The sequence below is a fragment of the Chaetura pelagica genome, unplaced genomic scaffold (assembly GCF_000747805.2).
Source record: "Chaetura pelagica isolate M959 unplaced genomic scaffold, ChaPel_1.0 scaffold12, whole genome shotgun sequence".
NCBI classification, from domain to species: Eukaryota; Metazoa; Chordata; class Aves; order Apodiformes; family Apodidae; genus Chaetura; species Chaetura pelagica.
The window spans coordinates 3,322,640-3,347,808 of NW_009952801.1; the positions used below are offsets into that span (position 1 = coordinate 3,322,640).

The 25,169-nt window shown below is 37.2% G+C and overlaps 1 protein-coding gene across 1 annotated transcript in view; it reads right to left on the reverse strand.

Annotated features, from left to right (window-relative positions):
- THSD7A (thrombospondin, type I, domain containing 7A) overlaps positions 1 to 25,169 on the reverse strand; it is a 196,484-nt gene that overhangs the window by 33,965 nt on the left and 137,350 nt on the right. Inside the window, exons 9-13 of the mRNA XM_009994927.1 lie at positions 23,436 to 23,551; positions 21,069 to 21,201; positions 17,323 to 17,426; positions 7,569 to 7,763; positions 4,201 to 4,464 (exon numbers count right to left, since the gene is read on the reverse strand). Coding sequence (XP_009993229.1) covers positions 4,201 to 4,464; positions 7,569 to 7,763; positions 17,323 to 17,426; positions 21,069 to 21,201; positions 23,436 to 23,551 — 812 coding nt within the window. The remainder of the gene's footprint in view (positions 1 to 4,200; positions 4,465 to 7,568; positions 7,764 to 17,322; positions 17,427 to 21,068; positions 21,202 to 23,435; positions 23,552 to 25,169) is intronic.

The window sequence follows — 25,169 nt, forward strand, 5'->3', positions numbered from 1 at the left end:
TTTTTGTATTTCCTGTACAGTACTGAAACAAAGCAGGAACCAGAGAAAGGGCAATCTAGGTGTCTTCCATCAAGGAACACAGGTAAACAACAGTTCAGATACCACTTTTAGCTGCCATTGCCACATCTGCTGACAAGCATCAGACACTATCTCCTGACCACACTCCACAGAACTGATATGACTGAAAAATACCAGTATGAGAATATTTCAAATGGCTGCTGAATGGTGCTAACTCTTTCATCAAAAATACAGCTCAAATTTGAAAAAAAAAACCAAACAAACTTAAATAAAAATAAAAATATTAGGCATATATAATACTGAAAAAAGCATAGGTAAAAAAGAAAATAGGAAAAAAATACCTAGTCCCTCTACAGCTGAAACTTAGGTCTGTGTTCATCTGTTAGTTTGGGATTTCTTTTGAAGCATCTCTTAAGGTACAGAAAGCTAAGGATGCTCCTCAGAAGGACCCTGCCCTATGCTTCTCCCCTGTTCCCACCTAGCAGTAACAGGAGATATATTTAACCATATTTTGCCTTTTTTGTCATGGTCGTCTTTTTGAGAAACTTGATTATACTCAGGACTTAAGAGCTGCATCCAAAATGTTACAGATTATCGCAAGAATCCTCTTATGGTCTACTCATTTAGGGCCTTGCTTGTGTTGCACCCTTCCTTTAGCTCCTTGGTGTCTGTGAAACTGTTAGGTAACTCTTCTCCAATCTTTAAAAAATTAGATGTGTCAAACAGTAAAAATCACTTAATTATTTATTCTTTTGGTCCTTTTAATCTTTGCTTTTCTGAGTAGGTCAAGTGAATTGTGATTATAAGAACACAATATGTCACAAAATAAAATGTTCATGATTTTTTTGGCACTGCAGAGCAGGTTTGTCTTCCGACTCCTCCCATTCAAAAAAGCATGACTTCCAACACTGACCTGCTCATAGCCTCATAAATTTACATGGCACTATTTACATAAAACTTTTGAAAGCCTCACAATTTGAGTTTCTTGTGGCATTTTAGTATACTGCACAACATATCCCAAGATATATTAAAGACATCAGTGCGGGTGCTAGTTGTCCTTCTTGTCAGATTTAGAGGATATTGTCACACGTGAAATACAATTATCCCCTTTTCCTACTTCATGAGTCCATACTGTCAGGAGATAAGAAAAAATCAAGTAAAAGTTGGACAACATGATGGAATCATCATGCCTTAAATAATGGTCTTGATTTCTCTTCTAGCTCAGGATAACTGGCCAAATCTTATGTGACTGTGATTACATACTGTACTGGTTGGAAAAGAAATAACAGGCTCACAGGAAGTAACAGTAAAAGAGATTTCCGAATAAAGCAGGTAACATAGCAGAGAAACCTGACTGTTCCCTGGATTGGTAAAAGAATTAGTGAAAAAATCAGTGTTATCATTTCCATAGGGAAATAAGCAACTCTGTTAGGATTTTCAAATATAACACAAGCAGGCTTGAATTATGAGTCCTGTCAAGTTTAGATTGAAAAAATAAAAGCAGATTGATGGGAAGCTACAAGGCACTTTTATTTGCTAGCAGGTGGGGTAACTACTGTGATACCACAGAAGTCCCTTGTTGATTTGGCATAATACAGCTTTTATGTTTGTTCTTAACGAAAAAAAACACAACAGCACACTGAAATGAAGAGATGATGCCAAACTGAAGAATTGTCATATACCAAAGGCACAAAAATAACAAGAAAAACATCATAAATAATGGCAAGATATAAAAGAAGATTTAACTGGCCATACAGTACTTTATACATGTTGAGAAAACTAAAATAAATCATCAGAACGTAATCTATGAATACAAAGCAGATATTCAGAAAAGGCAGCAAACGTATACTGAAATTAGCCTGAAACATTTATATTATTTGTTCTAGCCCCATTCTATCTTCAAAAGTATGCTAAATCTGGAAAAATGCTGAAGACAGACAATAAATTAGGAAAGTCTTAGGAATAATCTGTACTATGTGTATTTACAACACCCATCAGTAATAGATTGTTGTTCCAGAAGAGCTACCAGAAAGGAAACCATAATTTTTAGTGGCATATTCCTTAGTATCAGCTTAACTCACTACCATCAAAGTTAGGTTAGATACCTCATTCCCTAAACACCTGAAGTTCCTGCGAAACAGTTTTGGGAAGTGCAAGGAATACAGGACTAGTTGAACAGCAATTCCAAGCTTCCTCTGCCCATGTACTTATACCATGGACCAAGACAAAGGTCCACCTTCCCTCAAATGGAACTGATGAGGAAACACACACAGCTGCCTTGTGCTTCTCTATCAAAACCAGGTAATAAAATGGGAAGGGCGGGGGCTGAAATAATCAAATGACCAGACACATTAATAAACTGATCTAGAAGGAAAGAATTTAAGGCAAAAAAAACCCCTGAAACCAAAGTGTCCATGCACATTCTACATAAAGCAAGAGTTCTCACCTACAATTTGCTCTTGGACAGACAGATTCTTCCCTTGAGTGTTTTCCCTTGGCTGTTGACATAAAATCTGACAGTCCCTATTCTTCATGTCAGTGAAAAATGACTGGCCATAGGCCATCAGTCCCTCTAGTTTTCCATGGATTTCTTTTATAATTTTCCACTTTTCAAAGGTCACTCTGGACTTAATGCTGAAAGAATACTTATTTTTAACATAGTATCATACGTAGTTCAAGTTTAAATAAAATCAACAGTAAAAATAGGAAAATAAAAATAGAAATAGGAAAAAGTTTCAGTTCCATATTTTTTAATGTTGTCTTCTGAATAACTCAGATTGCTCCATGACTCTTTTTTTCAGCATTCCCTACCAGTTTGTGGAAGAGCTTTCTTATTCCTTCAGGACAGCTACCCAGCCCAGGCAGATCTGTGCTCACATAACTGCTGGTCATTAGAGGTAGCTGCACTTTTTGGTACTACAAAGATATCAAGTGGTCCTCCTGATCAGGCTAAGCAGGTGTAACATGTCCTCTTCAGACTACACAAAAGAACAAAACTAAGTCTTTGCAAACTTCAACCCAGAAAAAAACTGGTAAGAATAGAATTAACTAACATTCTCAGAGTGGAAGGAGAGTTTTCCTGTCCCATGTGAGTTTAGCTTACAGACTTCGTAATTCAGATGTATTTATGCAAAAGATAATTTTGATCAAAAATAAGCATGGGAGAAAATTCTTCACAAATTATCTTCCATCTCTGCTTTGAGCTGAATGCTCTAATTTTTCATCAAATCACAAACATGTGCTACAGCTTGCCTTGGCACCTTCAGTTTCTAATTTATTATAGCCCTAAACAGGAATTAATAGTGCTAATTAAAATCCCCTAAAGTAATTAAATTTCTTCGATTAGCTATTTTTACTTCATCCAAGTAAATAAGTGGCATTTCTTTTAATTTAATATCATAAAGTAGAATGCATGTACAAATTAAACTTAGATTGACTTTTTAATGGCATGGCTACTGACGTCCAGCTTTTCATAGCAATAGCTCAGATATAATTTTGCACTGCAAGCAGGAAAGTAAATGAACACAAAAACTCCAGTGATGTAAATTAGCACATTTCTGGCTCACTGAAAATCAGAAAGCGCCAGTTTTTATCCTAACACTATAGATGCATCCACTTTATGCAGGAACACTGCTGCCTCCAAGAGCAATGTGAATGCAAAGAAAGTAAATCCTTTCAACACCCTATATTTACACAAGACAATTATACAAAGAAAGTGTTGTGCACTGTTGAACTCAGGTCCATGCATGCCTGTTAAAGTGCTGAAGAGCAAATGATAGAGTTAAGGCCATTTAAGTAGATTAAAGCCATCAAAAGAATCCATGGAAGTATTTTCAGCCTTCCCAAAACAGTTCTGTGCTGTTGTTGTTGGGTTTTTTTGTAGGATCTGACCCTTCTAAATGGCTTTATTGCCAAATTTACAGGAACTTATCAGAAAAACAACATTATTTTACTTTTATCTATGAAAATACTTAGTGTTTTATTTTAAATATTGTAATGTAGTAAACAGTAAAAATTAAATTTACTGTTCTGCAAGTCAGCAAAAATGTCTGGGTTTGAAGGTATCTTGGGATAAAATGTAGCCCAAGCAACAAATATTAATCTGCTAATTCTACCTGTACATGTATTATGCTAATTGAAATAAAGCTGATAAGTAAGCAGATGAAAGAAGTTTCTAAATACCGTGACTGTTGCATCGTGATGTTTCCACAAGTCGATTGTTTTGGTCATAGCATGCCATGGCCTGGTAACGATAGCCTTGTCCACATTCCTTAACGTCTCCTTGCACCTTCATGCCCAGCAATACTTCCAGCTTACCCTCTGGTAAAATACAGTCTGACCAATTTCCCACAGGCTGAGCACTGTACTTGTCACACGGACAAAACTGATTCTCGATCAGAGGATACAATTGAGAATTTTTGCATTTATCTCTTTTCTTACTTTTTCCTAGAGAGAAGAAGAAATTACTTTAGAAAGTTCATACAAGTTTACATCTCCTCAAAAATTTCATTTAGACTTCTGTAACAAATGCTTGCAATCAAAACATATGCCTGAACACAGTTACTTACATTAATCTTTATTCATTTAGGTTAGTCACTTCCATTTCTTTAGTAATGGATGCCTACAATTTGCAATAAGGCAACATGTTTAAAAATAAAGTAATATTTTTATATTTACTTTGGATAATAGTCCTTGGGAAGTACAGTTCGAAAAAGAAACTAAAAAAAAGTTACCCTTTTTACCTAGTTTACCCTATTTCATCAACAATCTGCAGTACAATTTAAAAATTGCCTCTGGATAAAATTTTCTGAAGTTGAAGGAAATTGCAGAAGGAAGTAACATACATCTTTGCCACTGTTGTAGCTTTCTTTTTATCACCTGTTGTTGTACATTAGTTGATTATAATTCTTCCCATCTAATAGAATAAGCTCCTTCTGTGAATTTGTATCTTCTCAAATATCTTCTCATTTTCCTTCCCCAACTGAAGCATAGCCATCCATTCACCTTTCACTTCCCATTAAATCTATTTTTTATCTCTCCTTTATAAAGTTTGCTTGATATTCGTTTCCATGCTAAACAGTTCATACATATTAATGTAGAAGTTTTGCAAAAGTACTTTTTAAAATGCTTGTTATTTAGATACTGCTGTAAATTAATATTCTGTAGAATTTTCCTTGCTAACAAGGCACTGAGCACAACTTTGCAGCAGCTGTAGTGCTTGTATTTACTATTGCTTTTATTTAGAATAGAAAAAAGCTAACTGAAGGAAAGTTCATCTTTCTTTAGAAAACAAAACTTCACACTAAAAACACACTTCTCCTGTTCCTCCTCATTTTTACCATAAATAATTATGAATTCACTCCGAGGACTAGCTTTACATGTAGGCCTGAGTGACACATTGCCACAGAGAATACACCACAGCACGGAATCACAGAATACTAGGGGTTGGAAGGGATCTCCAAAGATCATAGAGCCCAACCTCCCCCCTGCCTGAGCAGGACCAAAAAATCACACAAAACTAGGGCAGATCACTCAGAAAGGCATCCAGACAGGTGTTGAAAGTCTCCAGAGAAGAAGACTTCACAACCTCTCTGAGAAGCCTGTCCCAGTGCTCTGTAACCCTCATAACAAAGAACTATGTAACACCATCCTAGCAAGTTCGAAGGGGTGACTTAACTCAGGACAGGGAAGTATCTCAAAGTCTTAATAGTATGGTAAGGGAATCTGTTCTTTCTTCCTTTGTTTTTAAAATTTTAAAAAATAATAAAATTGTTAGTTAGGGCTTTTTTCCCTTGTGGAAGCAAACCTGGCAAAAAGTTCACTAGAGCTATAAGAAAGCCACAGGGAACTTTCTTGAAGGTTATGAATTATTCATTGTCCACAGGTCTTCTGATTTACAGAGGGATGGAGTGGGAGATAGGGTTTGGATTCTATCACATTCTTCCTGAAGCTGCTAATGGGTACCCCCCTTAGCTATCTTTCCTACACTGCAGACAATACAGACTAATTGGCAAATAGTGCTGTGACAGAGGCCGAGTCTCACTCTTGAGGTTTCAGTAATAATTTAAAAGAAGACCGTGTTTTTTCTCTTCATTTCATGCAGAAGAAATAAAAAAACCCACAGAAACAAAAAAGAATAACCCACCAAAAAACCTCCAAACCAAACAAATTAAAAACAAAAACAAAAAAAAAGGAAGAAGAATAAGAAAAAACACAACAGAGAAAAGAAGTTGAAGAAAAAAATGTTTCCAAGTAGAAGGGTGTCCACCACATGGAATAAAGAAAAGGTTGTGGCAAGGGGTTGGACATAACTGGAAAAACATTTTGTTATCAGGAGGTAAAAAAGTAAGAGCATTCAGGAGTTGTGTCAAGAAATAAGGCAGAAAGTTAAGCAACTTATTTTCTCGCGGTGATTTGAGTTTCTGGATGAAGGCAATGAAAAAATGGAGAATTAAAAGAACTTGGAGAGCAATCATTCAGCCACGGAAACAAATTACTTAATCATAAAACTTACATTCAGGACTGCAGCTAGGAAGTTCAAAAGAGGTAAAATAAAGCTTAAGGCTGAAAATCATGATCTATAGCAAAAGGTTGAAAAGTAATCAGCTGCCATAGCAATTCTAAATGCATCAAAACAGCATCTGAGAGGGAAGCCCTGATGTAGTGAAGACCGGAAAGCAGGAAGAGGAATGCAAGTGGGTTAACACCTGAGCCTGTTAAGGAGACATGACTATTGATTGTCACCAATTTAAGTAAAAAAAAATTAAAAATTCACTTTCACAAGGTTTTCTATTAAAAGCTCTAAGGGAATTTCAACCAAAGCTTTTGAAAAAAATAAATACATATTTTCAGTGTAACTTAGAGAAATTGCTTGAGATTGTAACCTTAAAGGTCTGACTCTTATATTTGTTAACTGTTTATCACAAATAGATAATCTCAAGGACATAACTCTGTACAAACAACAAACCATAAACCAGCAACCTTCCTGACTTCTTTGTGCACAGAAACGGGGTGCAGAATCATTATTTGAAATAACTCTGGTATGGAAACCTTTTAAATAGCAAACAATTGTGCCCCTTTCAGTGAAAAGATAATGCAGGGCTCAACAAAAATGCAGAAAAATATTTTTTTTTTGTTTTACTTCCTTGGACTGGATCAGATTGTTGATTAATTATGCTGCTTTATATTTTCAGTCTCCCTGGGTCTACAGGCAATGCTGACTTGCCTCTCAGGAAAAGAAATGGTCTGCTTTGCAGTTTACTAAGTGTGCTCCATTTAGAAGAAACCCCGGCCTCCTGTATTCTCCCATCTCTCTTGCCACCTCCCCATGATCAAGAGTCTGAGACATATGGCAGGAGCTTGTTCTCCTGAGGGGTTATTTTTTGTTCCACCAACATCATACAGAGCACGGCAATGACACTGGGTCTGCCTTCTGCCATGATGACAAACTTTGCTTGCTTGTCATAAGGGATCCTCAGAACAATGCAGGGTTTAACCAAAACAGTAGCAATTATTAATAAATTCTGCATTATTTTTCTGGTTACTCTTACCAACAAGGGTACGTTTTCTTGTCCTCACTCCTCCACAGTCCCCATTACAGGAAGAAAACTTCGACCAGTTCATAAACTGACAGTCATCTTGGCAGGGAATCTGGCACATCTGAGTTAAGGATGGTAATGGGCCAGAGTATTTAAGGCACTCACTGATGTCAGCCTGTCCTCCATCCTGTCTACGACAAGTAATTGCTGGAAGCAAAAGGGATGGAGTTTAATTCAGCAGTTTTTTCATGAATGTCTCTATTCAATTTAGTAAGTCTACAATATTCTACTACAAAATCACAGTGAAAGCCCAGAATAGCAATACAACAACCTAGTATTTGCCATCAGGTATCCGTTGAATTAATATAATTGACATTTCTGACTTTTTTGAGATTCTGTTTAAAATACTGTTTATCAGGACTTACCAGGGGAAAAAAAAAGAAATCTTACAGACAACCGTAAATATTACAAAGATTGCACTATATCATCCACATCTGTCTTACCACTTTTCACATTATTATTTTTCCCGCAGATACAGCCTATAACTCAGATATTAAAAAAACTCGCAATACCATTTTAAGTAGCTCAATAGTATGTAAGCTATAAAGTGGTAGCAGCAGCATATATTTTAGAATAAGTGACACACATAAAATTTAGAAACATATTTGAGTTATGGATACCACTTAACCACCCACAACAGTATGGCTGCCTGATCTTCTTCAGCAATTTTTAGTCTTGAAAAAGACTTGAAGGACAAGGCACTTCTGCTAGGGATGGAGTATCAGCCAATAGGGCTACAATGCCTTATCACAGGGCAGTCATATCCTGAATAAAAGCTTTTGCTTATAAGAAAATAATACTTTCTTAAGAAAATGTCAGGTGGCACAAAAGGAAGTTGGAACATAACATTTACTAAGACTAAAGCTGTTTCATGAATATAGTCTTTAGCGATGCTCTATTATTGTTCCTGATGGATAATAGTTTGTTTTTCTTAACATGGCTGCTTATCTATTATTCTAACCTAAGCCTCAGAAAATACAATTGTACTTCCTCGCCCAAAACCACATAAAACTTATTATGCAGTGACAAGGTTGGAATCTTCCAGTTGTTTACATAATAGAATTATATTTATGTTTCTTGGCACCTGACAGCACACAGTATATACAGTATCTCATAATGGCTGTGAAAGTAACCTGGACCACTAATTGTTACAGTAACTTTGCATCTAAACACAATTTATCATTCTGTATACATATAAGGGAATATCATGGTTTATATTAGACTCCACTCCATAATTTAAGCATGGCACTTCCATTGCACTGACAATAATTGTTTTATTGGTATGTGAAATAAAAAAAAAAAATAGTAAATTTTACTAACAAAACTATTATGGCATAATCAAGTTCAACTGTTGGAGAAAAATGGGATTTGAATGCAAAGTTTCAAAATATGTGACTATTTCTTCTTGGAGGAAAAAGGAAGAATACTTCAGGAAAACCTTTCTTCCTTTCCCCTTTTCCCTCTCCCCTCTCTCCTTCCCTTCCCTTCCCCTCTTCATTTTCCAGATTGTTGTAAGGTAATAATAACAATCTAGCAAACTGTGATTTCTGAAAAAAGTTTGTCTGACAGTTCTAAACTAAATTTCTACCTCATTATGACTATAGGAAGCTGAAGTTGATAATTCACATGGTCCATTTCGTCATGTGCCTGCTAAAACATATACAAAGGTCCCAAGTGAATTGTTTTTGCCTCACATCTGTGGTAAAACACTGTGAAAGTGAGGTGTGTTTTTTTTTTCCAGAGATGCTAAGCAAACAACTTCCCTGCTCTTTGACTGCCCTTTGGAGCAGGGCCACCAACACTGTTTGTAATAGGCTCAGCACTGCATTAAGTTGTGCTTATTGGGGGACTTACCAACTGTACATTGGCTAATACAATTATTCTGTCAAACCCTATTATTATTGTAGTTTACATGAGGAACCCTTTTTTTTTTTTTTTTTTCCCAGATATAATTATTGTGATCCAATGAGCAAAACCAAACAACAGAAAATTGAAAATCCATACAACAACTATTTAAAGGCTGTGTCAACTGTACCTACTACTTAATTTCTAAAATTACACAAATATTTTGGAAAAACACAAGGCAAATCAGTATCTTCCAATACAAGCCTAGCCCATGGTTTCGGGTTTGTTCAAGGTACTCTTTTCTGCTAATAACACACATCAGTTTCCCTGAGGTAAAATACACAATTCAGACTAGTGCCACTACATTGAAATTCACAGAGGTCAAACATAAATCCTCTGTCTTGACTATGACCTTGGCATGCGCATGCATCAGCAAAACTAACTGCATTATCTTCACTGCACTCTCAGGGAGATATAGGCCACCATTTTTTTTCAATATAATCTAGACCTAGTCAAGGACTATAAGAGGGTCCACTGATTAACCCAATAACTTTTAATAACTTTCCTTGTAAGTTTTGGATACTGCCTCTCCATCTAGTCATCTAATAGGCCATAAACATTGTCCATTGAATAATATACTTTCTTTCTAGCTAAATTGACATTTTTCTAAAGCAAATATACATTCCCTCATCTTTCTTGGTTATTAAACATTACTCTGTGGGCAGCTATCCACTCTGTCATAAATTTTTTTCAGACTTGTATTAGTGTATCTAATTTACATCAAGAGAAGCTCCCCTGAGGATTAACACTGTTTTGCTTTGGGTTTTTTTTCCAGACTAACTGTCAGTTGCACTGTAGCAATCAAAGCAGGAAAACTCTTCATTTTTGAGACCTAAATATTTCACCTTAATAACAACACAAATTAGCGGACAGCTTGGCATACCAAATCAGTCCCTGAATCTTAAGCTTCATAGTGCCTGTCCATAACTATTCATGTTACTTCTGGTTGACAAGACCTGGATGATTTGCTCTATATTCCATTTTCCTATTGTTATTCTACAGACTCAAGTACCAATTTGAAAGGTTTATATTTCTTGTGACAGTTGAAGAGTGGCTATTTTTCCATTCCTAAAGTTGGGATTTTGACAAATGAATACATTCTATTAATATATTCTTTTTGCCTAGTAAATGTCTTACTTGACATCAGCAATGCTTTTACTGTTAGTGGAGTTACTTTCTCTGCTCAAAACCTAATTTGGGCAAACTCATTCCCTGCCTCTCTGAACAAACTTATTGTTCTTTAATTACGTTCTGTAAAAGTCACTGAGATCAATGAGTAACTCACTAGACAGAGATGTATCTTTAACTACTTTAAAGCCATGCAGTGCCAGACTAATTATTTTGCCTATACAACCACACTATATTTATTATGGACATTAGCGGTAAGTGGAAAGAGCTTGGTTTATCCATTACTGAATTAAGCCCAAGTAGCTGTTAAGTGAAAACATAAACCAGGAGTACTGCTAACAAAACAAAACAAAACAAAAAAAAAAAAGAGAAATAAAAATAAACTTTAACACGGAAACCACTCACTCACAAAATTGGTTTGGTACTTAACAATTATCTCTCAGAAGAAAGGTGTGAAAAAATGGAAGTCTATATTTTCTATAAAAGGGAATTTGATGTAATTAAAACTTTATCTGCTAGCATTGCTTCCACCAAGCCACTGCAGACTACAGGCTACTATATATGTTGTTGGCATAACAAAACACTAAGACAGTATCTGAGCAAGTCTGTTATGAATGAATTTACATAAAAACCTTACCAGTATTCCCATCATTAGTATACTTAATTGAGATTTCACTGAGATGGGAGATTCAGTGAGATTCTAACCCTTAGATCTAAAAATTAAAGTATTTTATAAATGAACATGCTTTATGTCCTTCATTTACAACACAGTATAATATCTTTATTTTTTTCTTTTTTTTTTCCCATTGTTACATATTTTTAGCAAGAAAAAAAGATTCTGTTTCATTACAAGAAGGGAAAGAATTACTTCAGCACACTAGCTTTTTTCACACCTACTATGAACGCTGCCCAGGCTGATTTCATCTATATTTATTTCTTTTTCTGTAGGACATGGCAGATTTCATGATGCCATGTTTCTATCACAAAGTAGCTTAAGCAGGAGCATATAGCAATAATATTGTAAAAATATAAGCCTGATTGTTCTTTATGGACCAAAGAGAATAAAAAAGTGTTTCTGCTGAATAAAGTTGTCTGGAGATTCTGGTTCTTGCTTTCGTAGAATCTTAGAATGGTTTGGATTGGAAGTGACCTACAAGCTCATCTAGTTCAAATCACCCCATGCAGGCAGGGACATCTCCCACTAGATCATGTTGCTCAAATCCCCATCCAACCTGGCCTTGAACACTCCCAGTGAGGGGCCATCTGCAACTTCTCTAGGCAACCTGTTTAGTGTCTCATCAACCTCATGGTGAAGAATTTCTTCCTAACGTGTAACCTAAATCTACATAATTTCATTTTTTAATTTTTCCAATAAAAGTTATTTTATCCTGTAAACACTGCTCTTGAGCACTGTTGTCCAAATTCTTCAGTAGCAAACTGGAAGCTGCCAGTTGTCCTTCGCAGTGCCTAATACACAAACCAGACAGTAGGGCAGTCTCATCTGTTAAGGCTCAGTGACATTAAAATAGTAGTTTATAACTTCTAGAAGCAGCACACCCCTTCATTATTTTACCTCCCTTCTTGTGCTTTTGATGAGGACACAAAGCCCCCACAAAAGCAAACATTCCCCCCATAGATAAGCAGTGCCTAGGGAGGGAGGCTGCAGTTCCTGCTTAGCCACAGTGAGAGGAAAGGGGTTTTGACCATGGTTCTGTCTCTGAGCCTGCCCACAGCTCAAACAAGCCTGCAAGGCCCCCTCATGTGCTCAAGACCATCCTGGGAAGCTTACTCCAATTCCCCTGCTCCACTGTCTTTCAAGTAAGTCTATATATACCCTGTGAATAAAGACTAGTGAGAGTTTGGGATCAGCTCTTTAATAATGGCCAATTCCCAGCGACGTCAAGTACAGCTATTCAGATATTCTCTCTGACAGCCAGGTTACTTATGCTTCTGCTTCAATTTTATAAATAACCCTTCTCTTTCTATTACAGAATATGCTGACAGCTTTCACAGTTTTCATCCCATTCCTCCTAGTAAGCTCAGAGTAAGATTCATGGTGGCAAGGACTGCAGGCTGTGCATCCTTTTGCAAATCTAATTTCAGTCACCAGGATAGCCCTCACCATACGTGCATCCACCCATATACATGGGGATGTGATTAGGCTATTGCAGTTTGAGCACCTGAACTTCTCATCTGCTACATGTCCTCCACACTAGCATTGAGATGCAGTCCAACTAGCCCTACTTGCATCTGCAGAATCTACTGGCAAAACAAGTACTTTTGGTAGAGTATGTTTCCTAGGTTTTCATATATAAAAGGTGTTTTAACTATATTTCTAAGTTCCTTCTCTGAGTCACTGCAGCTGAAGTTTACCAGCCCAGATTTTTTTTTAATGTATGAGCATAACTTAACACAAGGCACACCTGCCTGTGTTGTCCACAATTTCAGGGTTCATACATCAATCAATCTCACTGAGCAGACCACTGCTTTGACATTATCTATTTTGTAATAAATGTCATCCCTAAGAATACAAAGTATTATCTCTTGGCACACTTTAACTGAAGCAGGTTCCTCTCACGGTTAATTTTATAGCTCACATCCCTATCAAATGCTACTAGCCTGGCTTTATCAAACATTTACTCTCTTGTTCTCTTTTTTTATTGTTCATTTTTTTAACAATGTCTTTAACAATGTATCACAAACTTTATGATTCACCCAAGTATCTCTTCTGCCAAGAAAAGCCTATATGATAAAAATATTGAAGATTAGAGACAGAAATAGTAAATTTGTAATATAGATATTAATAGGATCTTAAGAACAGACACCTAATCAGCCATTTTTAATGATTTCTAACTCCTAGATTTCCTTCAGATTTAATTATCTTTCTAACTAAAATACAGTGCAGACTACTTTGTTCAAAATAAACTGCTAATGAATGCATAGTCAGATGTGCCTTTTCCCTGGTGTACATTCCTGTTTTTCTTATTTAACACATTTGCCAATACTGTACATGTTACAGTGTGCATAGGCAATCAGATCAGAAATAGGACAAACTAATAGCATTGACAACCTCCCCTTGCACTGAAAATGAGGAAACAAATTGTTCTCATATACAAGAATGCAAGTACTTGCTCTATTGAGTATCAAAACAAAAGGACAATCCACAGGAAACCAAAGCCTTGAGATTACTTCTATAATCTTATTATTCCACTTTGTCATCAATAGTAAATTACCACAGATTAATGAATGTGTGATTTCTGTATTCATAAGCATCAGAAATTTGAGAGGTAACTCTTTTTCAACTGGAAAAGAAATGCTGCTATGTCTACATTTTCAAAGTATGGTAAACGTTTGTACAGAAATCACCAACTAATAGTTAAATAATCTGGTAAAAATATATTTATTCCAATATCAGATTATAGATGCTGTATCAGAACGTTATACCAAATGGATTTCATATGTCACTTTTTATCAAGTCCTGATTTTAGGGTGGTTTAAATGATTTGCACAGTAGTAACTCAGTCTTTTCTGCACCTGCATAGCAAAATACTATTTAAATACATTCTTTCTATTCCAGAACTTTTAATAAAATATTGTCATGCAAAGCATTTCATAGACTGTAGAAACTTTATTTATGGCAAGGAAAGCACATGGGCAGGATTCTACAGTGAGCAGGGAGATGGGACAAACCAACTTCCAGAACCTTCCTTCAGAAACTGGTGAAATCTTTCTAATACTGTCCAGAGCAGAGCTCAGCCAGGCAGATGCTCACTTTCAGGTCAGCCTCCCTTCAGTGAGCACCCACCTTGCATGAAATCAGCTCTTGTACAGGGGACCAAACAACATAATGTGCCCACTGACAATTCACGCGTGGCTATTTTTGTGGCAGAACTTGAAATATAAGAGGGGAAAGGGAATATGTTAATGCCCTGTGTAGGAAACAATATTACAATAGGAAGTATTCAACAAATAAAATACACTCTCAATATTAAAAATGTAGTTTTCTGAGGAACAAAGTAAATAAATAAAGCTTCAGCCAATAATCTCTAGAATTGCAAAAGTATGTTTTCCACAGTGAAAGTGCAAAAATCCAACTGTTACTTCCAAAGGTATTTAGAAAAAAATTACTTTTCTAACTCTCGAAAAAGTTGTACTAGTTTAGTTAGCTCCTACAGAATACCAGTTTGCACTACTGAGCAGAAAATACATATCCAACCTCTCATCAGGTATTAAAACACTGAGACATTATATATAAGAAAACTGTGTTTGAAACTGACATTTTCTTCTAATTTACATGATTTACATTGATGGGAAAAATATTGGGCCAAAAAATACTGTCTTTAAAGGCTGTAATTTTACCAACTGCAACAGGCTAGACAATATGTAGATTCATATTTAGGTACTTGGACTGAGGCACAAATAATCTTTGGTTATCCAACTTAGCTTTCTCCATGAATCACACAGAATCACAGAATCCTAGGGGTTGGAAGGGACTTTGAAAGATCCTCCAGTCCACCCCCCCTGCCAGAGCAGGGTCACCTAGAGCACATCACACAGGAACGCGTCCAGGTGGGTTTTGAATGTCTCCAGTGAAGGAGACCCCACAACCTCCCTGGGCAGCCTGTTCCAGTGCTCTGTCACTCTCACAGTAAAAAGGTTTTTTCTGATATTCACATTGAATCTCCTATTATTACTCCAATTAGTATTACTCCATATGTGTGTATACCACAGATGACTGAAATTACAGAAATTACAATTTTAAAAAAGGTAATTCTTATGATGCACAAGAATAATAAAATAACCATTTGCATGGAGTACAGTTTCTTTATTAACTGACTTTGAGGCAAAGTCAAGAGACTTAGGTATTACCACACTAGTACAGAAGACATTTTGTACTATCTGAACTCCTACTGTCAAAGACAGAAATCTTATTTTCTCAGTGTGTAATCTGAATGTATTCTCCAGAGCTGAAGAAATAGATTGCATTAGTGATAAACTTTCCAAAGAATTATCACAGCCAGCAGTCTTTTGTATTAGCAGGCAATACCTTCAGGTTTCATTTTGTGATAAGCCCTAAATTGATCTCCTGTAACACTTTCTGAGTAAGCAGTAGGAGTTACTAGCTTAAGATTTACTCTATGACTTTTAAAAGTGTACCATAACCTACTTCAATAGTGCAGGGAAGTTAATGACCAGAGCATTTCAGTTCTGCAGTTAGTGGTATCTTTCTCAAGAATTCCACAGTCTGCTGAGCCAATATTGTTTTAATGGATTGGCACTCAGAAAAGGCAAAAGAAAAAACACTTTCCTGGAATTCAGGGTTGACTAGTAGTTCAAAGCAATGAAATTACCAGAACACAGCAAGGAGGAACTCCAGTTTTTTTCATACTGAATTTTTTTAATGCCCCTAAAAAACTGTCTCCTGACTATCCTTTACAGAGTCATACAGTTCTGTTAAATCTACAAAGCTCTCTATGAAGACAGATGACAGTAAAGCTGGATAGGGATGCTAGAAATTTTTTGTTATCTAATGGAAATGGCAGATGAATATTTGGATCACTCAGCTCGAAGTCCAGCCAGTAGCTGGCTCAGAGTGCTGCTCCTCAGTTGATAATTCCAGGGCCAATTCTGTTTAGCATCTTTAACAACCTGTACAGAAAGCATCCTCAGCAAATTTGGGACAATGTGAGTTTGAGAGGAGCGGTCAGCACCTACCTGGAAGACCTTGACAGCCTGGAGAATTGGGCTGGCACTGAACTTTAACAGTGTAAATGCAAAGTCCTGCATCTCTCAATGCTCACACTGCTTACTACAGCTACCTAAATCATGGGTATAGAGAAGAGTGAGCCAGACTGTTCTCAGAGATATATAGTGAAAGGATAAGGGGCCACTGACAGACTGCAGCAAGGGAAATTTCAGCCTAGATATTAGGGGAAAAAAATGCAGTGCTAGACTGGACAAGAACTAGAGCAAATGTGCAGAGAGGCTGTGGGATCTCCATCCTGGGTGATACTCCAAACATGCTGAGACATTGCTCTGAGCAAACTGCTCTAGTCTGGGTGGGATCTAATGTTGAAACTGGACCTGTCCAGGTGGAACGTTAGACCAAGGGACCTCCAAAGCATCCTTCCAGCTGAAAACTATTGTAGGGTTCAAACAAACACAGGGAGTAAAGAGTCTTATATTTGGTCTAATGGACATACCTGTAAATATGCCTTCACATCCTTGCCACATGAAAAATGTCACATTTTCACAGGTGAATTAACACAAACTTTTTCATAAACAGAAGCGTGTAAAATCACCCCTCCCTCCCTCCCTGTCTTTCTTTCTTTCCTTCTTTATTTATTTATTTTTAAAACCTACTTTCTGCAAACACCTTTGCAAATTTGCTTCAGGTAACGATGGTGAAATAAATTGAACAAACAATACCTTAAAATTAGCCACTAATCTATACTTAAAAATAAATTAATACTGATATTTTGTGAATAAAACATTTGCAAAATACTGGTTAGGATGCACACTACCACATTAGCATTCAGTGTTTTCCTTTGCTGATGAACTTAAATATAGATAAAATTCATGCTAAGTTGTAATGACTAAAATTTAAGGTACTTCTCACAGCAGTGTGACTATACATTTCTGAGGCATATATGACAGCAATAAAGAGTCTAACCTCTTGCTTGTAGCCCAGGTCCACACGTCTCCTGTGCTCCTGGACTGTCTTGGCGCACATACCATGGTACTAGTTGGCACCTGCGCCACTTGTGAGTCTTCCACCTGAAATGAGAAGAGACAATCCATCTAAACTTGTAGCGATCAAAACTGAGGCAGCACATATGCTAGGTAGTATTAGAAAGCTATTGCTTATTATTAATTGGTCACAGAAAATTCACAACAAACAGTAACAATACTATAAACTTCTCCCTCTTTCTTGTTAACTTTTCTGTTCCTTTTAGGATTAGGCCATTAAGAACACAAGGAAGGAAGGCAGAGTCAGAGGAGGGAAGAGAAAGCAAATCATATCTATTTTCAAGGACTTCCAAGTATAAAGGTACATTAACACAACCTAACAAATACACAGTGAATACAAACCACAAGGAGGATTACACCCAAATAAAAGCATTAACACACTTCTACAAGATGTGAGAAAGAAATTTTTAAAATAACACTATACAAAATAATAAAATTATGTGACTTGAATACCCATGTAACAGAACTCCTTTGTTATGGGTTTATATCTGAGCATGCTCAAGGTATTTTACCAGCCAAAAAATGTACACAATTAGAATTGAAAAGTAGACTAAGTGAAGTGTCACTAACATCTCATAAAAACAACATGCACCCATTAAATGAGGATGAGTTTTAAATATTAGCACATCTTAATAAGCCTTCTTTCTTTTTCACCTTCCCTTCCTTTCTTTTTTCCAACTATCTCAGTGAAGCAGAGATATGTTGAAGTTTCCCAAATACACACCCAGAGTTCTGGTTCATGCAGTATTGGCAGCTCTTTTGACAGTAAATGCTGTCACATACAAGTATTAATGCATTTCTTTATCTTTTCCCTCTTTCCTCTTTCCCAGGTGGTTTCTTTCCCTCTCCTACATATTCTTTGCAGCACAACAACAAATGGAGCAATTCTGCCTTGCTTGAAGCACAAACAAGTCATGGAGTTACAGACAATGAGGTCAGATGAGCAAAGTCTGAGGTTTTTTGTTTTCTCAAATTTCAAATGCTACAATTACAAAGGTAAAGTTTTCACAACAAACAAATTGCTAAGCTTCATCTTCCAAACACATTTGCAAAAAGAGAAATCAGAAGGAAAAGGGACCCCAGCTACAGCAAAGCATTGGGAGGGTGGGTTTAAATGACTGTAAGGGTGCCTCAGGCAACCCCAGAGCACCTGGTATCTGTGATAGCTGAATGACAGCACCTTACTAATGTGGAGTCAACCAAGAGATCCAACATAAAGTGAGTATGGGCCCAGAGCATATAAAAAAAACCCTACACAGGCAAAAAGAATTTGCAAAAGCTTTGATAAGAAATGCAATATTGGGCTGCTTAAATTATTCTATTATTAATATAAACTGCTATGAAACTTTTACAAAGTTCCTTTCTAGTGCTGTAGAATACCCTAGGCATTAAATATAACAAATCCAGGCAAGTCTGGTTGCTGTCACATCTCTGAAATAATCCACTGTTATCTGAATTACTCAGGGGTGAGGGGCAGGGAATTCTGTCTACAGGTGAAACCATCAACTGTTCTCATGTTCAAAATTTTCTCAATCATTTTGCACCTCAGGTTTCATTGCAACTTGCCTCTGCAGGCTTGCATCTAACTAAAGCATCATCCAAGCTGAGTGTGAGTCCATCTGTTGCAGCATGTGTATAGGTGAGAAAGATGCTAAAGAAAATATACAGAAAATGTTTATAGTATTAGTTTCTGTCCTGAAATTTAAATCATCTGATCTACCACTTCCTAGCAACTCTTCTTCCCGGCACATCATCACACACTAGCTCAGGTAAAATTTGAAATTGAAGATACTAAAGAGAAGAGGAGCAGGCATCATTTCAAAAGATAAAACTCTAACGGTGGTATTGACTAGAAAAAGTTCTTGAACTGTATTTGATGTTTGGAGAACTGATTTTGTTAGCTTCTCAATCCTGTTTTATATCCTTTCCTATCTTTCAGCTATATACAGTATGATCTCCTAATGAATTTACAAAGATAATTCTTATCAGATTTTGAAAGCAACACATTTTTTAATCATCCTTTTTTTTTTTTTCCAAAATAAGTTTCAATTTTATTTGCAGCACTGCAACAGAGGGGGATTTCATAGGAACTAGCAAATGTTTTTCTCTAGGCACAGGAATAACAGAACATTGGCTTCCAGTTGAAATGTATGCATTATTCATAAAAAAAAATCTTTTTCATTTTTTTTTTTTTCAAGTAAATCCAACTAACTGCACTAGATTTTTCTAAACTTTGTCTGTTTCAACAGCCAGATCCTGATGTAGACTTTCCTATACCATTCAGATAGATACTATAAAACTGCCTGAAAATTTTCTTAATCAATTATGGTGGAGATCCCCTGTGAAGGACCAGGTATTTCCTTACACGAACATGAAATGTCCTTTGAGTCAGCCGACAAAACTGACTTAACACGGTGTCTCCACACGGCACTGAACCCCCTCTGTGTGTATGGGGGGGGTGCAGCTGCTGCAGGGGAGGAGCCGTGGCCGGAAGCAGGGGCAGGACTAGGCTGCCGCCCGTCCCCGCTGCTGGGAGCTGCCTGCCAGCCCGCTCTGCTGCTGCTGCCTGCCAGCCCGCTCAGCTGCCCTGCTGCCTGCCGTTCCTGCTGGGAGCCGCCCGCTGCAGAGCCTGCCCGCTCGCTGCTGCCGCTTGCCTGCCCGCCGCCGCTGCTGCCAAAAGTCCCAGCGCCGCTTAAACCGCCGCGTTTCCAGCGTCTGCACACCTACGGTCCCGGAGCCGCGCACCGACTGCCGCCGCTTTGTGGTGGGGGGGGGCGACCTGCGCTTGGAGTGCCCACAGCTTCTTTGCTACCAGCTCATCCTACCTGCACTGCCGTGGTGAGACAATTCCGGCTACCCCAGCTTATGGGGGAAAATATAATCCAGCCATTCGGGCAAATGCCTCCCCTCTGCTTCCCTCATGTGAATAAGATGTGTAACTAAGGTGTACCCATATATGTTTAATGTCTTGTAATCACTCCTTTTGAACCTCCTGCCCCAAATTGCTTTGTTTTCCCCACAATAAACCTTGCTGTTGTTAGAAATTTAGTAAGCACTGAGCGAGTTATTCACTCAAAAAAGTCAGGACATAAGTTCCTGTATCCTCTGTGTGAGGCGATACCCACGTGTGGATCTCTCAGCAAATCCTGATAAGTTAATACACTCCAATAAGGAGATATAATAGGTCACGGATTGTGACATCCCCACCTGACAAAACAGTCCTCATTATTCTCTGGTGAAAATTCAGTCAACACAGAGAATTCTGTATGTTAGGTGTGGTATCGCCTGTGGACAATGATGCGGATAGAAAGATGGAGGATACAGTGCATGGCACAGCGTGGCAGCAGAACTCGGCTCTCCTAAAGAGATGAGTCTGCTTTTAGGTGCTTTGGGTCATTTAGAAAGGAAGACTTTTTTTCATCATATAGAATTTCAAAATAGTTGCTAAAAAAGATTTATCCTGGAAAGTAATGTGGTTGTAATTTTCCTGCAAAGGAGCTGGAACAAAATGAACTAGTGACTCACTCTGGGCCCAACTGAGTCTATGTATTTGTTCTGAAACCTTGATTTAGCTATGCATTCTAATTTTTTAATTGGAATTCAACAAGCTTTTGAGGTAGTCCAGGTTGAAAAATCGTGTCTGAGCTGTCTCTGGCTGATTTAGAGTACCTGTAGCTATGGCAGACAGGAGAAGCTTCACACTCCTTTTCCTCAAACAAGGAGTCCGGGCACTCTCGACCACCGTTGGTGGGGAACTGGATGATGACTCGGTGACGAGTCTGCTTCTGCACCGTGACACCCCCTGTAAAGAGTAGAAGAGCTTGTTTCTCCTGCTGCTACATAGGCATGACAGTAATTAAGGGAAAAATATAAAATAGCAGGTATTTGAGTCAATTGTGACATGTTATTTTGTCCATAAGCAGAAAATTAGGCCAAACAGATAAAACAATTTAATCTCAGCTAAAGGCCAGGAACCAGAAGTAAAGAGAAAGAAACAGTAGCAACACAGAACAAATTCATATACAGTTAAAGGGAATGCACAGTTAAAGCAAACAAAACTTAAACTACCTCAGTTTGCTTTTACATTTTACAGTTTCAAGGTGTAAATTTGCCCTAATCATGTGCATTCAAAACCAGAAATTAATGGAAAGACATTATAAAATGTCACAATTTTTTCACTCAGTAAATGACTCAATCAGAAAATCTGCTTGTCTTTTGCTTATCTCCACAGCCAGGAATATAACAAATTTAATTTACAGTCTTGGTTCTCTCCAGGTCAGGCTTTAATTCTGCTCCTTATACCATTGTTTCACACCTGGGACTAGCATTACCCTATCTAGATACACAAAAAATATTTCAAAAGAGCACGCCTTACATTTAAATGCAAAGTTTTATTTCCCACTCTGGAATTAATTTATAGTTTACAGTTTTTAATTATTATACTCGTTCATTATTAATGATAAACAGCAAAGAGTTCTTGTAGGAATTTTTATTCCGGTAATCTTCAGATGTCAGTTCTTGAGACAGAAAATTAAGAGAAAACACAAATTTACATTAATTCCATAGAAATACCTAATACACAAACATGAGGTAAAAATCCTGTAAATGTTTTTTGTTTGTTTGTTTTCCTTTTTTTTGTTTTCTTTTTTTCTTTCCCTTCCCAGCTAGCTGTGGCACAGACACTTGGCTGACCGCATTGGTATCAGCTTTGGGTGGGTTATTACAGCAGCTGCAGCTTGTCCGAACGCAGAAGCGTGCTGGAGCTCAGCCAAGCAATTGTAATTAGGAGCAAGCGGCAGGAGAATCCCGGTGGTGGCTCTCCACCACCTGGCCACTTTTCAACGTATAGGAAACCCTTTGCTTCAGAGTCAATCAGCTCCAGAAGATGCCAGGAGCTGGCACAAGGGACAAGACAGACGTGCAGCTCAGGAAAGCTGCTGACCGCCTTGCTGACACAAATGGGTAAAACCCATGAAATAAACATTATTTGCAACATATAAAAAGGGTCTGACTCACTGAACAGACAAAGGACCTATATTGGTCCAAAAATATTCTTCTTTTTAGCAACATACATGCTAGTTTGTAGTCAATATTCATGCAGATATATTAATTGCATCAAGACCTTTCTTAAAACCCACAGAACTAAGAGCACAAGAGGATGGCATTTCTGTCCAAGATGACAAAAAAAATATTTCAGAAGGAACTATTCATAACGCTTAAATAACATAGCATTAAATAATAACTATTTAATAGATTCAAATTCAATGGTCTTACTTCACTGTTCTTTTTCAAAGGTTATAAATTTAATCTTCCTAACCCATTTTTTATTTATTAGAATGTACTAAGCACTAATAGGAATTATGGCAAAAATGACTTTATGCTAGTGGTACTTTACAAAGCATAAAGAATTGGCCATGACATTCAAAGTGTGTACATTTGATGTAACAATATCTTACATTCTGATAATATGGTAGCTGTAAGTAATCACCATGTCTCACATGGGGATTAGCACACCGTGAAACTCAGGGTATTACAGACTCTGTCTGTAATAGTACATATTATAAAAATACCTCCTGTTAAGCTCAAGAGAGAAAAGGAGATAATGCAGAAAAATGTGGGCAATATTAAGCCAGTCATCAATTTAACATTATGTATGATTTCAATGCAATAAAAATTAAAGGGAGACCTGTACTGCTTTTAAGAGCTTGTAAAACTGTCTGGTTTAGTCTTTACACTAAATATTATGTGGTCTGTGGTTAGTTATCTCTTTATCAGTGCGACATGCAAATGGCAGTTTGTAACATCAAAGCAGGCAAAATGGGGAAAAAAACAAACCCAAATTAATGCTTATAGGAAACGTATAGAAATAACTATTATATTCAACAAAAAAACTGCATCATCCTTGCAGCTGCTCTACCAGCTATAACATGTTCCCTGTCAGAAAGAGATGTGTATAAGTAACCTGCCAAAATTGATGGCTAGTCTAACTCCTTTTTTTCTTACAGCTGCCTACTACCACACAATGGATAAAATTACCTTCCTGACATGAAGAAGGACACAATGTCCATTCACTGAACGGAGTCACAATACAGTCCTTCCTACACGGAAGCAGACAAGGCCTCACTGTTTCTGGTCGGAGGCTCTCAGGGCATCTAAAAAACAAAACCCCCCCAAAAAACAAGCATTATCAAGCAAACAATCATTCTGCAGTGAAGTAATGAATCACGAGAGATACTGAATGCCTGCAGGCACATGAGGACAGTGCTAGCTGCCCAGAATTCACCAGGATTGAGCTCAGAAATAAAAAAATGCTAAAATTGAAATACAGCTGGTAGAAGCAAGCCAAAATGGTTCATTCCACATCTGAGGATTTAACCAAAAAAACCCATCAATAACAAAAAAAATCCAAACAACATGATTCCTCACACACTCTTCCAAACTCTGCCTTTTGAGTTATTTTCAACCATCCAAATAACTATGATAAAAGCCATCTATTTTAGCTTAGCAAAACACATTTTTTTTCTCTTCATAAATTTCCAAGAAGCATATATAGAAGGAACCATATTTAAACTAAATAAAATTGCTAACCAAGGAGTGAATAGGCATAAGCTGGACATGACTATGACAGAAATTAGAAAAGGGTTTGAAACTGCCAGATCAATGAGACTGTGAAAGATTGTCAGAAAGGACAAAAAACCTTGCTTGTTTTAGGAAGAGGCTTGATCAGCATATAAAACTGATTATTGGATGGCCACATATGGGTTTCATTAACCTAGGTCACTTGCCCTCATTCTGTGTTCTCATTTTTCCTCAAGGACAAACATCTCTATGTCGCAATACTTGTTTTCAGAATGATGCAACCTCTTACAGAAGTACTGCAGATCTTCAAAATAATTTCAAAATTACCATATCCTAAAAGGACACAGCATGTGGACTCTCAGTAATATGTGAAGAGTCAAGAAAACAGAACTTCTACATATTTGAGCTTTTGGCTCATTTCAGCAAAAATGTTACTCTGGCTATCTTTTCCTCTTGTGGCTGCTGGGCATCTTAGTCCAAAGAGATGAGAGACCAGATTTATATTTGGATTGGATCAGCTGGGGAGGCTTGGCTTGTGTGAGGCATTCTTCTTGCTAGGCTGAAGGGAGCATAGGCAAGTCTAACAATGAACTACCAAGAAAATGTGGTCTCCATGGTCAGTGGAGAGCTATGCCTGTTGTCAATGTTGGAGTAGAAGCAGGGGGAAGGGAGAAGAAAAGTTGAGTTGCAGCTTTACAGGAATATGTTCTTCAGCAATAGCACTTGATAGTTCATGATCTCCATGAGTTGTCTCTGCATTTGCCTGTCAATTCACATAAAAATTTCATCCATCACTGTGAACCATCACCAGCCTCTTGGTGCCCTTGTATAATGACATCTCCATCCTTTCATTTTCCTGCCTAAAACACGCATGTGAAAGACCATGAATTATTATAGTTATAGCAACATAAATCTATAAATCTCTACCACCTCTCTGTAAGTTCTCTTAATTTAATTTAAATTGTGTTTTGTTTCTATGTAATTTATAAAATCAAATTATATATGCATGGTGACTTAAATAGGGTCAGGTAAACTAAAAAATATCTGCTGCCAATCTTATACGCTGCGTACACTTTCAGAAATTTTCTCTAAGGTTAAAATTGAAACTGCATATTAAAACTATTGAACATTAGGCTATTAATGGCTTTTTCCTTACAGAACAATGGAAATTATAAGCATACCTAAAAAGTC